The sequence below is a fragment of the Athalia rosae genome, chromosome 7 (genome assembly GCF_917208135.1).
Source record: "Athalia rosae chromosome 7, iyAthRosa1.1, whole genome shotgun sequence".
NCBI classification, from domain to species: Eukaryota; Metazoa; Arthropoda; class Insecta; order Hymenoptera; family Athaliidae; genus Athalia; species Athalia rosae.
The window spans coordinates 13,403,453-13,418,340 of record NC_064032.1 but is presented as its reverse complement, the minus strand read 5'-3'; the positions used below and the strand labels follow the sequence as shown (position 1 = coordinate 13,418,340).

The following is a 14,888-nucleotide window of genomic DNA, read 5'->3' as shown; positions in this document are numbered from 1 at the left end:
TGAAGTTTGGTTCGGATTTTGGAGTCACGACGTCGGGCTTCGGAGGACGTAAGCTCGTGAACGGGAAGCGTTCGGGTGAGTGGGACGTAAATTCTACCGCACGGATGAATGGGCCGTTTCGCGGTGCCTTCCTCCATTCAATAGGAACAGCGGCGGAGGAACACTGGTCGTTAAAAGCAGCTAGGACAAACAAAATACGTAATACCATGCTACAGCTGATGGAATTACAGATTTGATTGTCAGAACGGTGCGAGGTGTGCCGTTACCGAAGCACGTCATTCTTGCAATACGTAAATTACAATCAGCTTGATAATTCGTGGGAATGATGACGCTTGCATAACAATTGAATAGCGAGATATCAATTTCAGCAGCATATTCCTCAATTGTTGTGCTGGAACAACCGCTGACGTTGACAGAAGAACTCCGGAAATCATGGTAAAAAACGGTGGGCCGTAAAATTGGTCGACGACAACGAGGTGTCAAGTGACGACCGACTGAAAAAGTAAATGCTGGCATTAGCAGAAAGCAGGCTCTGCGGTGGACGTCTAGACGATAACGTCGGCCGCTCCTCCGTTCAGAAGTTGACAGTTCGCCCTCGCGGCGCGAGTAGATCTGTGAGCGGATCTGTATCCTGAGAGGCCTGCGATCAGGGACGTTGAGTTCACAGGGATCGCGGGGATCGAGGAGGGATCGTATAACCCTCGGAGCACTGATTCGTAGGCAGGAGACAGGGGATTGCTCGGGTGTTCGGGGCGGGTCGGAGCGAGGGGTTCGTAGAATCGTAGTCGTTCGGTCGTTCGTAGGCTGAGAGTGGAGTGCGGGCCGCGGGGTCATTCGGGGGGCAGAGGCGGATTGGGGCGCTTCCTGTAGTTGGCGCTAGCCTAAAAAAAGTGAGTACAGTGCAGAGGAAAAGGTGAACAAAAAAAAAGAGAAAAAAAAATATATATCGAGTGAAAACCACGAAGATTGAGTAACGAATAAAGGAAGTCAGAAAACGGGAAGAGTCGCGGTCGAATGTCTTTTCAATGCAGCGAAAATGGTGAAGTTTGGGAAAAAGTGGGCATCGAGTAAAGGCTTTGACAGCTCGAATCATGACAGAGGCGTCGGAGGAGTAAGTATAGATGTTATCGAATCGCCGATGTTTTCCATGAGAAAACAGACCTCTATAAAACAACCCGTATATCGCCCACGGAGCAATGCCCGCATTTAATCGCATCGCGCTAGCCAAAAACACAGTCAAATATAAGCCAAAGTTAACATCAGTCGCGTATCACTACCTATTCGGATACTCCAGCCCTCAATCTATCCACGCATGCACATGGAAAAGTTTTAGCTCCTCCACACCGGACTCGATCATCTACTTTTATGCCTTCTACTTTATTTTACTCCACTTTAATTCACTTTCGCCCCGAAACATTCTATTTCTCCACCCCTCCTCCATTTTAGGTTTATTTTACTCACGATAATATGGTATAGAATATTCGTTGAATATTTATTCCAAGGTATTAGAGAGCAAGATGAACAATGTCATCGCACCAAGATATTTTCAAAAACCTTAAATCTCAAACCCGTTTTTAGTGGTAACTATCTAGTAAGGGTCAGGGCCCAGGTCATGACAAGGGATGACAGCTCCGGAGGATGGGTGCCACTTGGCGGCGGGGGATTATCCAACGTTTCAGTGAGACGAAGGTCCCCCTCCGCCGCTGGGGGGCACCCCAACATCGGCAACCCTGGGCCAGGAATACCCTCAGCCTTGACTACTTCGCCTCCCTCTGCACCTAGTATTGCCTCAAATCTTGGCTCCACATCCCATGACTCTACTACGACCTCGCCGCCAGGAGCTACAGACGGCAAACACGAATACCTCATCTATGGAAAGCGATTATCCGATCAAACGGTGAGTTGGTTAGGCCAATAGCAGGAAAGGATCGAGATAGCTGAATGAGAAGATGTTTCAGGTTGTTCTTAGCTGCACAATTAAAAAAGATTTCGAATACAACAAAGTGATGCCTACTTTCCACCACTGGCGTACGGGAGAGAAAAAATTTGGACTTACATTTCAAACTGCAGCAGATGCCAGGGCGTTTGACAAGGGCGTAAGGACAGCGGTTGAAGAATTGCTAGAAGGTGAGTTGTTTGCTTTGAAATATTTATAAATTATTCACACAATTTCTCTGTCTTGTTTCTCTGCGGCTCTACACTTTTGTTATGGATTAAAACACGTGGTGAGTAATCGAAAGTCGTGTCTGTTAATTTCGACTTTGGAAGCAATACTTCGTTGAATGAAGTGTAACAAAAAAACCCAACAAAACTTCATGATTTCCACATACCACAGGTCTTGCCGAATCCTCATTGTGTGGGGATCATTCAGACGTTGGAGATGACGAAGTTTTCATGGTAAATTATTCTCACGAATGTACTGACTGATTGTAGTGTTTCTTGGACGTCAACTAACAATTCTTTCTAACCTTTTCAGACCCTCAACCTACCCGTAGATTCAGTGGATCCCCGTCCATCTTCGGAAGCCCAGAGAGGAGCAGTTCGAAAGCCCAATCATCATCACTATTCCCAGTGTTTGGATCTTGCCTCGGATCCGCACAGACCTCCGCCGATTCACTATATCGGCGGTCCTTCGGCAAAGCCGCTTCCTCCACCTCACCACCCTCTTGAGTCTACAACGGACGTCGGCGTGGACAACTATCCCTACGTCCAACTGACAAATCTTAACCACGAATATCAGTACCCCGTTATCGAAGACCACAAGGTCGGCCGATACGACAGACGGAGCTCAACGAGTTCCTTGAAAAAACCGGATGTCATAGTCTCACAGCTCACTAAGAGTTGCGGGAAAAGAGGTAACAGCAGCGTTAGACTGAGGTGCAAACATTGCCAGGAACTTTACTCCGAACAGCACAATCCCATGGGCGCATGCGAGTATGCACCTGATCCTGTTAGACGAGGCATCGCCACGGTCTCCTGTCTCTCCTGCGCGCAGTGCATGCTCTATCATTGTATGAGCGATGCAGAGGGGGACTTCGCGCAAAATCCATGCAGGTATGGAGTTTATTTGACAAAAATAATGGAACTTTTCCATAAAATCATCACCCCATGCTCAGTTGCAGTACGGAGGAAGGCTGCGGTCGCCGCTGGTTCGGCTTGGCTCTCTTGTCAATGATAGTGCCCTGCTTGTGGTTCTATCCACCACTTCGGGCGGTTCACTGGTGTGGGATGTCATGCGGGTTGTGCGGAGGTCGCCATCATCCCATGGAATAACTGGAGGAGCCCTTTGATATCTCTGTTCCGTTCTCCGTTGAGTACGCTTCGCGAAAACTCGCCATTGCAAACGTCTACCATTGCCACGATCCTGGCATGGGTCGACGTCAGAGATATCAGAGGGGTAGACAGCTTCCGGTACACGCCCTCGTGCACCAATGTCGCCTATAAGGTTAGTCGGTGCTCGGTTTGGTTCGCAACTCCAATGAGCTTTTCAAAATTCTATTTCAACGTATTTCAATTCACAGCAGCTCCCTCAAAGGCAACTGAATACGGGCGATAAAAGGGAGCAAGGTGTTACCGGAATTAGGTCTTTTGCGACTGCTTCGATAATTATTATTTTTCTGCATATCCACCGCCGAGCAAGGAAAGAAAGGTATATACGGACACAGGTACACCCCTTCTTTCCTCAATTTTGTTATCCTACACGTATTACACGGATCTTATTCGTTAGTTTGCGTTCATCGTGAGAACTGCTGCACTTTTTTAAGGCTTGTGTCTGGGGAATTCAAAAAAATTGAAAGAACAAAAAGGAAGGCCGTAATATTTAACAAGTATCAATGACGCAGTTAGTATAGGTTGTGTACTACGTCAATTTTCGATAACCGACAAACCAGTTTTCTCTGAAATTTAATCCTTACTTTACCTTCTTTTTTATACATTTTGCTTCTCGATATTCAGTGACAAGTTCGGAAGATCCGAGTTTCAAAAGTTTATCAGTTAAAAGAAGAAATATTCAAAGTATAAAAATGAAGGCGTTGGAAAAGTTCAAAAATATTTGTTGCTGCATGACCTGTATGCATTCACATTAAAGTGAGAGAAGTATAGGATTATGTATAGCGTGTAAAGGAAGGAGCTTTTTCAGATGAATATTAGTGTATTCGATTTTGTATTGACTTTTTTACAGTTTTGTATATTCAAAAGGCGACGATGTGTTCCTAAGGGCTCAGAGGAGCACATTGATCGTCTTTTGCTTTAGAATAGCACGCTTAGGTTAAATATTGCTTTACAACAAATACATATTCATTATATCTATATATATATGTATACGTACATATGTGTATATATATATTCGAGTATAAAAAACACACCTACCTATATGTATAATGATATATGTATATACTATAGATAGATATTTATTTTGTTAACTAGTAATGTATATCCAACATCCAGTGAAAAAGTTTCACCAATTAGTTGTTACTATTATCATCTTCATTATCATCATTATCTATTATTATTCATTATTATTATTCATTATTATTATTATTATTGTTGTTGTTGTTGTTGTTGTTGCTGTTATTGTTATTATCATCACTATTATTATTCACTTTCAAGTTTTTATTAATCCTATTGTTTTGACAACTCTGATTGTTATTGTTATTATTATCACTATTACTGCTACTATAATTATTGTTATTGTTGTATGAAAGGGGCTAAATTATTCTGCCATAGTGATTCGAAAGAAAGAAGATAAAAAGACAGAATGTTGAAACGAATGAATAATACGTTTCAACGCAAAGAAAAAAATTGTACTTTGTAAGCGGACGGAGTAATAATAATAATAAAAATAACACTAATGATAATAATAATAATAATAATAATTAACAATTAATAATTAAATAATTAATAAATAATACATAATAACAATAACAATAACAATAATAATAATAATAATAATAATAATATAAATTATTGATTGGCCCGCTACCGAGGTGCTCTGTTCTACCCTTTAAACGACCCCTCACGTGTTGCAAATCACAGCTGGTAACGTATATATATATATACATGGGAATATTTGAAAAAAAAATCAACTTACCCTTACGTGTTTTAATAATAATAACAATAATAATAGTGATAACAACAGAAACACCAACAACAACAATAATAATGATAATGTTAGTAGTTGTAATAAATAATACGTACTAATTAATGATATATTATATGCGGAAAAAATACTATATATTTATCCTAAAATGATTTATCTTTATTAAATTACGAACAAGTACAAAGTTTATGCTATCCCCGATTATAATTATGTAATTACGAAAACCGAAAAACAAAGAATAAACAAAAATGAAGACGAAACAAGCAAAGGAGAAAAATAAAATCATGAGACGACCACCACGAGGTAGAACATGAAATAATGATCCTTGATTATGATGATTCTTACCAAATGAGGATACTTGCTGCGTAATCATCTCTAAAGGTGCGACAGCGATTGTAGGAGAAAATTGGTATGATGATTTAATTTATAGCTTAATAATTGATAAATACAACAATTAAAATAATGTAATTATGGTTTAATCTTCGATTGAAAGAATGAAAAAGAGTGGGAAATCATGTGTTACATAGAGAGAAAGAGGCGCATGGAAGTTTCAAGGAATGTCAAAGTATGTCTTGCTCTTAAGTATTACAGAATATATAAAAATATAAATATTGTACACCTATAAAATGTGTCCACGTACGCGTTTAATCATCTCTGTATCAAAAGTTTGATTGAGATAACAGCGAAATGAATAATAATTATTATTATAATTACAATAATGACAACAATAATAATAGTAGTAATAATATCCCAAACAACAATAGTAATAGTAATAACTATAGTAATAAAAGATACCAATGTTAACATTAATTGTAACAGTAGTAATAACAATAACAATAACAATAGTAATAGTAATAGTAATAATAACAACGTAAAGAACAGAAGGAAGAAAAAGAATGATTACATCAAGAAAATAAACAATAACAATTCAACTAAAAACAAAAAAATTTATAGCGAGTAAAACGATAGTAATAAAACAATACCACCGGTAAAAAAAAAAAAACACGGATGAATAAATAAATATGTGAGCACTTGTGACAAAAGAATGATCGGAGTAAAGAAAAGTAACGTGAATCAACGTGGGACGAAGAAAAAACGAAAAAAACAACTGAAACAAGAGGAAAAGATTTTGTATAAAATAGCAAAATCTTAATATTAATAATTGTTCGCTGGTGACAAAATAATTGAGAAATAACAACTTGATAAAGATGAAACAAAAAAAAAAAAAATATAAAAATCACAGAAAAGGAAGAAATATGTACGCGTTTTGAATACGTGTGTGTAATAAATAAAAACTTATAAGGAACGCGTACGAATGACAATGAACATGACATACAAAACGTACATGTGTAATATATTTGAAAACAATAACAAAAAAAATAAATAAAAAAACAAGAAGAAAGAAATGAACATTGTCGTCGGGGGTTTCGATGTTGATATGATAAAACTTCTATAGTTATGCATGTAATAAACGTTGTCTAACTCGAGACTCCTGCTATTTATGGTATATTATTATTTATATGTAAAAAAGAAAAAGAAAAAAAAACCTAATTAATGAATCAATCAAATAATTAATATAACTTACGAAATGTTTATCTTAAATGTATATGTATATATGTCTGTATATATACTTATATACAGGGTGAGTCACCAGAGGTGTCCGAACAAGCGGAGACTAATCGACATCATGCCTCGCTCCATAGCTAATGATCAGCGAGAGAATCCACGGAAAAAAATACAAACAGGATAGACCGGCTGTCGTATTCGTTGTCGCGCTCACATAACGTCGTTCAGTCTCCGCCTATTCGGATACCTCTGGTGACTCTCCCTGTATATCCAAATAAGTATATGAATAATTTGCAACACATACAGTATGTATACACGTGTAAAACCAATGTACACATATGTAGATACGTATAATGTATATTGTTTATGTATCTCCAAATACATAGAGAGAAAAGAAAGCGAGAAATCGGGAGAAAGATTTAAATAAAAATACAACGAACTCGACAAAGTAAGAAAAAAAACAAAAGACAAATGTTAAGGAATGCTAGATAAACGAGTTTGTTGTAAATAATAAACGAATATAAGGGAGGAAATGACGTATTATGTAATATCGAAAGATCAAATGACTTTAATTCATTCACTCATTATATCATAAATGTTTAAAAATCTTGTATCATTGTAATTGAAGAGATATGTATTATAATCCGAGATAAAAAGAATAACTAATGTACGAAATCCTGTGTATCTTATTTCAATTTCATATAATGATTTTATCAAATTAATTAAATTTCAACAACTGGAACAGATCTCAATTTACTATACATTATTTACAATACAAAATACAATTATTGCGTGGCTATAGCTTTGTAATAACATTCTTCGCTAGTTCAAAAAACTCAATGAGGCATGGGCGTATGACCATCCACGTAAAAGTTTCTGGTAGCCTTTGGAAGTTCCAATTCTATCCCATCTAGCTCCTTAGTCAGTATTATTTGACATCCTGTAAAAAAAAAAATTAAATGGTATTCACGCTTCCATCCATCTTGCAATGGATAATTTCAAATTTCACCTAGTCTTGAGTTCTCTCTCAAGAAAGGTGCCAAGTCTAATAGATCTTCTTCCTTATCTTCTGCAGGGGGTAATTTGGCTTGGTGATCAGAATTCACATACACGTGGCACGTTGTGCAGGCTAGGGAAGCCTCGCAAGCTCCTTCCATCTCAATGCCATACCTGTGCGCTAGGTACAGGACATTATCCCCTACTTTCCCTCGCACTGGGATGCGCTCTCCTGATTTGTTGATATAGATAACGTTGACCCTAAGGAAAAAGGCACGGTGAATTCATTGATTGTGTTTTGAAATAAGGACCTAACTTGAGGAATGTGAATGGACATTCATTCCTTAATAAGAAATATGAACACTAACACTTGGTCTTCTGAGGTTGGGTCCTGGTATTCAAATTCCCCATGAAGGCGTCCTTGAATTTTGAAATGAATTATCCAATGTTCCAGGTTAAATTAGGCTATGCTTGGTCCAAGTTTGCAACGATTTTCACTTACTTTCTGTTGTGTGTAGTTTTGCTTTTGAGAATACTGTAGGTGTACGAGGATGACTTAGAGGAAAAAGCAACCTCTTCATTGACAGAAACGTAGAGAATACAACTGTCATTTTATAATTGACAATACAAAAGTTTAGTCCCAATAAGCTGTCTTCTGTCAATTATTGTGTAAAAATGGTTGTGAGTTTTTAATTAATTGAAATAAACTACTGGCGTAGTTCCGGCTGATTATCTTTCAATTGTTCAACTCTGGTGATTTAATTCTGTTTACAAAATGAACACAGGTGTTAAACAATAGATAGCAGCACCAAACGTCACGTAATTAGTCAGGGTCGTCATCTCGAGTCCACACATGGAGCTCTTCAGTAGTTTGGATCTCACATCCCGTGTCGTGGCAAGTATGGCGAGGGCTTGAATTGTCACTTGATATTACCTGTCAGTTGTCTGATCGTGTAATTTAATTACAGTCGGATAGATAGAAGTTTAATGTGTAAAGAATAAGACTAAACACTTGAGATGTCACATAATAATTCCATGGATTTTCTCCAGCAATTAGTTAGTTGTAATAACCAATAAAATGAAATACCGAGATTGTTTCTGTTAAAAATTACATCGGTGATTCGTTAATATTACAAATGCCATCAAACTTTGAAGGATGGCGAGAATGAAGAGCGTGCCAGATAATCTAACGAAATGGGAAAACCCAGAGACTCCTTTAGCTCCGCTGTCTTCCTCCCAGAAGAAATGCATCGCCGATTTACAGGAAAAATTGTCCTCAGCTTCGGTGAACCTGGGGCCAACAACCCAGTCGCTCAAGTCCTTGGAGAATGAAGGCAAAGGTGACGTTGAGGGTATAAATCAGTCGCTTGGTTATTCTGATAAGATAGAATCTTACCAGGAGCTTTTGCAAAACTATACTGCCTTGGAGAAAAGATTCATGTCAGTAGAGGATCTTAAGTACACGCGGTATCTGGATCAGCTCAAATCGCGACGTAACGAGTGCCACGAGTTGTGTGTTGAGATAGAAAATGCCCTGACTGACTTTCAGACCCTGTCTAAGCAATATACAACTGTTTCTTCTGAGACAAACTCCCTACATGAGGCCAGCGAGCAGCTAATTTCTGATCAAAAAAAGCTAAATGATTTCAATGAGGCTATAGTCCAGCATTTGAAATACTTCAAGGAGGTTGATCGCATTATGGAAAAACTCGAGGCACCCACATTATCGGTGAACAGTGAAATATTTTTTGAGCTTATGGAAAAGATTGACACCAATATGGACTTTATTCAGAATAATGCCACCTTCAAGGAGTCTGTTAGTTACCTGGTCAAGTACAGACACTGTCAGTACAAAGCTATCACCCTTATGCAGCACTATGTGTTTAACCAGTTTGCAACAGCCACAGAAAGTATCTTGAGTCCTAAAGAAGCAGATAATGAACCCAAGAATTCTGATGCTGCACTTGCTCTGTTTTACGGACGTTTCCAGTCTATCCTTCCTAAAGTTAAGGCCATAATTGAGCAGATCGAGTCCAAATCTTTGAAAAGGCCAGAGTATGAAAGCCTACTTGCCGAGTGTCATCAGTCCTACCTGAGCCACCGAGGTACCGTCCTAGGACCAGGAGTTATGCAAGCTTTAAACTCTGTTAAAGAAAGGTGAAAAATTTATTTGTAATGTTTAACAGGAGAAAAATTTACCTTTACTATTCATTTACTCTTCTACAGATATAACGGGGATCACTGCAGCTTGGTTCGTCATTCCTGCGCCCTTCTTCTGCATGCCTCGATAGATGAGCATCGTCTTTTTTACCAATTCTTTAGTAAGCATTCGACATCTTTGACCGTATATCTGGAGGGGCTGTGCACTTCACTCTATGATGCATTGCGCCCTTTTATAATTCATATAAACCACCTTGAGACACTTGCGGAGATCTGCTGCATCCTAAGGATAGAAATGTTAGATGAACATGTTCAAAACAACTCCGAACCATTACAAGGATTCGGGAGTATTTGCCTTCAGCTTCTTCACGATGTTCAAGAGCGACTCGTCTTTCGAGCTCATCTATATCTTCAATCAGATGTCCTCAATTACAACCCATCTGCAGGAGATCTTGCGTATCCTGAAAAACTCAAGATGATGGAGGACATAGCGGAGTCAATTAGAGAAGAGAACAACCAGCTGAGATTGAAGCGGATTTCCCTATCATCGAACGAAAGCGGTACGACCGAAGCTGTTTCACGCAGCCATTTGACAATGGATCCTCTTCACTATCAAAAATCAAGTGCAGCGAATTCTCCAGCCGATTTACATGGGATGTGGTACCCTACCGTTCGTAGAACATTGGTTTGCCTATCTAGGCTTTATCGATGTGTTGATCGACCAGTTTTCCAGTCCCTCAGTCAGGAGGCAATCTCTCTTTGCGTTCAAAGCATAGAAAATGCAAGACAGAAGATAAATGACAGATCAGGGCCACTCGATGCCGAATTATTTCAAGTCAAGCACCTCCTTATACTCCGGGAGCAAATAGCCCCTTTTCAGGTCGATTTTACCATAAAAGAGTACAGTTTAGACTTTTCAAAGGTAAAAACCGCTGCTTTTGGGTTATTGGAAAAGAGGTCAAGGCTATTTACCCTCTCCAATAACGCCCTGCTTGAGTTTCTCCTCGAGGGAGCACCGCAAATGAAAGAGCAACTCATAGATTCCAGAAAACATGTTGACGCTAAGCTCAAATCCACATGCCAAAGACTCATACAACATGCTACGCATCTTCTGATAGAACCTGTTATCAAACTTCTGGAAAAAGCCAAGGTAAACGTTGCTCCTGAAGGATCGAACAAGGTCCAAAAACAGTTCTTTGGCAATGCTCAAGAAGTGGCTGCTATCGTGGGCGATGCTCAGAGGTTGATAAAATTCAAGCTACCAGTCATCCAACAATCGATGCAATTGTATTTGGCCAACAGAGAAACTGAGTGCATACTTTTCAGACCGATGAAAAATAATGTAGTTGCTGCATTTACCCAACTACTACAATTACTCAGCAATAACTTCACAGCGGAGGAACTCCTCCTTATTGCTTGCCCCTTGCCTGAACAAATATCCGTTACTCTCAGCTCGACGAGTCTCACACATGGTAGAGGTACGCAGCAGGACAATTTCCAGAGATTTGAGGTAGGGGAAAGAAGCGAAGTTACTACTAATAAGGGTGTTACGGAAGGTCCTCCCATTGGGCAAAAAATAATCCAGGACGATACGAATAAAACAGTTATTAGTGATAATGGGAAAAATCATTCTGGTAGCCAGAACGCCTCGTAATAAAAATAAATCGGGCTTCATAATCAGGAAGAAAATAATTGCTTTGTTATTTAGATCTTGTAGTATTTTTATAACTCGTAGATATGACGTGATAATAAATGATATGAAATGATGTATATATCAGCATGAGAATAAAGTATGTACAATCGAGTTTGATAAAAAAAACAAACCGCATTTCGTCAAAAATAATTATACTAGCTAAAATAATATTGCAAGGTAATCCGAGTACTCTTTTATGTTCAAAAAATAAAATACATGCGAATTTTCAATCCAGCAGAACACTAGTATCTCTGAATCACTCCGGTTTTTCAAAGGTCTTTTCTTGTGTAAAATTGGTACAGAGTTTTACTGATTGCAGATCCCAATCGTCGGTTTGTTGTTCCAAATTCTACATGACTTAATAAATTTTCTCCGGCGGTACCGGATGCCTTGAAGGAATTTATCAGTGTTTTGGGAGTAGGATAAACATTGACAATAGCAAAAGCTTTTTCCATCGATATCCCGCTCAGTTGCATCAATTGCTGAATGAACATTTCCTTCACTTTGAATTTCTGTAAAGAAAGATGCAATATTTATACGCTAGAACAGGTTCCAAAGTATTGTCTTAATCATCTTGATAATGACCTTCACTTTTGCGGCTGCTTTGTTAAATTCATCAAAGACCATCAGTTGCGTCAAGCTGCTTGTGACATCTGAGTCAATCAAGTCCTCCTTTTTACACGCGATAAGAGTTTTCTCCTAAAATGAAGAATGGTTTTTTGTTAGAGACTCATGAATATATCTAGAGATTTCGGTTCTCATGCTGAAATTCTTACTTGATAAATTTTAGTCAATAAAAAGGTCATGCCTGCCAGATGCAACATTGTATCTCTGTGACTGTTTGTGTACTTTACATCAAAGCCGTCTTGTACCAGGGTATTGGTAGCTGCTTGAAAAATACTTGTTACAGCCAGCCCAAGATGCAGATTATTATTTCCATAGCTCTCTACAAGGTAACATTTATTTGGTATCCCACATTTCTTGAGTCTGCACTGCAAGAAAATTAAATTCAGATAAATTGAGTTATTAATTGTTCGATTGACAATTGAGCTTGATCCTACCTTTTGCTCTTGGTACCTCCCATCCTTGATACTTGCAGCAAAATCATCCATTCTTTTTCTCTCCATGATATATGGAAGAATGAGTTCCACTCCAGAGTCTCTAGACCTCGCTATCCAAGTAAAATCTCCTACTTTCAAATCACGTACTTCAAACTTCGTTTTCGTTTTCGTTAATTCAGCAATTGTAGCATCATCTTTCGCTAATGTATTTCCCCTTAAAATGAAAAAAAAATGAAAACGATAAATCTGATGTGCCGAAGAATGGAACCGAAACAGCTTCTGGATGTTGGACACTGTTTAAACGTCAAGAAATTTTACCCGGCTATTTCCCCGTTGTCAACTAATAAAACAATGTCAAATGTGTTTGGAGCGAAAATGACGTTATCGTAGCTGCTGCCTGAACTTTCCTGATCTCTGCTTTGGGGCACTCTGGTATCAGGAAAACCAGGTTTGTCTTTGTAATTTGGAGAGAAGTTAGTCTGGATATTTTCAACATTTATTTGATTTGGCAAAGCAGTTTGCCAATCTTTAGTGAATCCGTTTGGGGAATTGGAGCCAGAGCTCAGAAGTAATACTTCGTCTCTAGTTTGATTAGGAGATCTCGAATTTCTGGTAATGTTCTCTTCATTCGAATTTTTTTTTTCAACTAGCTGTTCTTTGCTACTATTGCTGCTGCATCCTATAAGAGCTGTTGGGTCTTCAGGATTATCAGCCAATTGAATAGCCATGGCTAATCCAGCGTCTGTGAGCCTATACCTGGAAGTAGCTTTATTTAGAATATTTCATTAATCTGAAGAGGTTGTGATTGTCAGGACGATTGGAAATTTGAATTGAGGCCCACCTCGCAGGATTGTTACTTTTAAGCACAAGTCCTTTTTCGATTAAAGTCGACATCGATGACCATGCATTGTAGCGAGTACCAGGAGTTGCTTTTGTCATCGAATGATCGCACAGATGTTTAGCGCCTGACTGCAGATCGTCTTTCCCCATGTACCCTGAAATCGGGTAATGAATTATGAATGAAAAACTGAAATTAAGTAGAAGTAGTCTTGTCAAAAATATGATACCGATGTAGCCTGGATCCTTGCTCTTCTCGTAAAGTGTTAAAAGAATTGCATAGCCCCCAGATCTCCAGGCAGGCATATAGGGTCTGTGGGCTGGATGGTTTCTTGGTGCCTGAAAGCAAAAACAAGAAAATCATCAATTTTCTTATAACGAAACTAAATTTTTCCAGGACTCACTCTCTGCTCAGCCTCTCCAGGATTTTCTTTGTTGTGTTTCGTATTCTCATTGTTTTTCATCTGCTCATCAGGCACAGATTTCTTTATCCTTCGTTTTGGTTGGTCCTCCTGTCCATAGTCTATTGCTGACCTGACGGGTATGGCATTACCTTGTGCTTTATATTCTTCCAATTTCTTGTCCAGCATAGCACATAACTTGGGACCAAAATTGCGCAAAATTTTACAATCTCTTCCAGAGGGTATTGTCAGAGGACACTGCTTCAGACTAGTCAGGGCTTTTCCAAAGCAGTGCTGCATTTCAGAGCCTTTAGAAGCAGCGTCGTCTTTCCATTCTTCAAGCCACTGGATGAATAGAGGGTTTGGACAGTTGCGCTTGACTTTAACCCTCTTCATTGCATCTCTTTGATTCCTTTTTAGCTATCAAAAGTGAATTACAGTAATTAGAGAATTTCCCATTATTCTGCGGGTATAATTAAAGCTTCTTAATTTTCACTCACCTTTAAAATAAATTGCACAAACCGCCTAAGGGGCATATCGAGTCACCATTTTGCGGGAGGAGGGGCGGGGGAACATCAAATTTTTTAAAGGTGTATTCTCTAAAACGGCGGAAGCAATCTGAATGAAATTTGGCAGATCGTTAGAGGAAATTGGAATGAAGTGGCTAAATTTTGGATTCCGTAAAATTCGAAAAAAAAATTCATAGGAATCTATTTACCCTGTGAAATAATTGAAAAATTTCATATTTATGCTTCACAGATTCCAATATCCGGAGTTTAGCAACTACAGAATATCAAAACACACATTTTGAACTAAGAACCACTCCAATTGGTCAACAAAAGTAGGAAAATACACCTTTTGAAAATTTGTACACGTACCTCAAAAACCGACACTCCGTTCCATAACAATAAAACAGCTGATTTACATCGGTACCGGGTTCACCGAATACCCGTTGACAGCCAGTCGTGGGTAATGATTTGAAGCAAGCAATGGGGCACGGGGGGCACGGCGCTCACTACGTTGATTTTTTGATTTACCTCAGTTTCAAATAGGGATGTGCCTCGCGTTTTTCAAAA

At 38.8% G+C, this 14,888-nt stretch overlaps 4 protein-coding genes across 10 annotated transcripts; 2 read left to right on the top strand and 2 right to left on the bottom strand.

Annotated features, from left to right (window-relative positions):
- Positions 1-103: 103 nt before the first annotated feature.
- On the top strand, positions 104-6,657 carry LOC105687967 (sprouty-related, EVH1 domain-containing protein 3). Of its 3 annotated transcripts, none has more exons than XM_020853488.2 (7): positions 104-1,111; positions 1,579-1,897; positions 1,959-2,127; positions 2,372-2,397; positions 2,477-3,054; positions 3,117-3,445; positions 3,522-6,657. In XM_020853488.2, exons 1-6 carry the CDS (start codon positions 1,092-1,094, stop codon positions 3,271-3,273), a joined length of 1,269 nt encoding a protein of 422 aa, XP_020709147.2. In that variant the 5' UTR covers positions 104-1,091; the 3' UTR covers positions 3,274-3,445; positions 3,522-6,657. The 3 variants fall into 3 exon arrangements, with proteins under 3 accessions (XP_020709147.2, XP_012259371.2, XP_012259370.2); XM_012403948.3 differs by having other exon boundaries at positions 2,336-2,397; positions 3,525-6,657; XM_012403947.3 differs by having other exon boundaries at positions 2,336-2,397.
- A 675-nt stretch (positions 6,658-7,332) lies between these two features.
- On the bottom strand, positions 7,333-8,422 carry LOC105687992 (adrenodoxin-like protein 1, mitochondrial). Its single transcript, XM_012403982.3, has 4 exons — positions 8,163-8,422; positions 8,029-8,080; positions 7,674-7,921; positions 7,333-7,604 (listed from the first exon to the last, which is right to left on the bottom strand). Exons 1-4 carry the CDS (start codon positions 8,269-8,271, stop codon positions 7,501-7,503), a joined length of 513 nt encoding a protein of 170 aa, XP_012259405.2. The 5' UTR covers positions 8,272-8,422; the 3' UTR covers positions 7,333-7,500.
- Positions 8,423-8,552: 130 nt separating this feature from the next.
- On the top strand, positions 8,553-11,639 carry LOC105688172 (conserved oligomeric Golgi complex subunit 3). Its single transcript, XM_012404273.3, has 2 exons — positions 8,553-9,817; positions 9,887-11,639. The coding sequence occupies exons 1-2, from the start codon at positions 8,817-8,819 to the stop codon at positions 11,472-11,474; spliced, it is 2,589 nt and encodes an 862-aa protein (XP_012259696.2). The 5' UTR covers positions 8,553-8,816; the 3' UTR covers positions 11,475-11,639.
- Positions 11,640-11,678: 39 nt separating this feature from the next.
- LOC105688173 (crossover junction endonuclease MUS81) lies at positions 11,679-14,779 on the bottom strand. 5 transcript variants are annotated; one of them, XM_048658273.1, is made up of 10 exons: positions 14,531-14,779; positions 14,313-14,430; positions 13,816-14,232; positions 13,642-13,750; positions 13,416-13,569; positions 12,893-13,330; positions 12,575-12,788; positions 12,290-12,505; positions 12,099-12,212; positions 11,679-12,025 (listed from the first exon to the last, which is right to left on the bottom strand). In XM_048658273.1, exons 2-10 carry the CDS (start codon positions 14,346-14,348, stop codon positions 11,783-11,785), a joined length of 1,941 nt encoding a protein of 646 aa, XP_048514230.1. In that variant the 5' UTR covers positions 14,349-14,430; positions 14,531-14,779; the 3' UTR covers positions 11,679-11,782. The 5 variants fall into 5 exon arrangements, 4 of the variants coding, with proteins under 4 accessions (XP_048514230.1, XP_048514232.1, XP_048514233.1 ...); XM_048658275.1 differs by having other exon boundaries at positions 14,313-14,411; XM_048658276.1 differs by having other exon boundaries at positions 14,313-14,411; positions 14,691-14,778.
- Between the last annotated feature and the right edge of the window lie 109 nt (positions 14,780-14,888).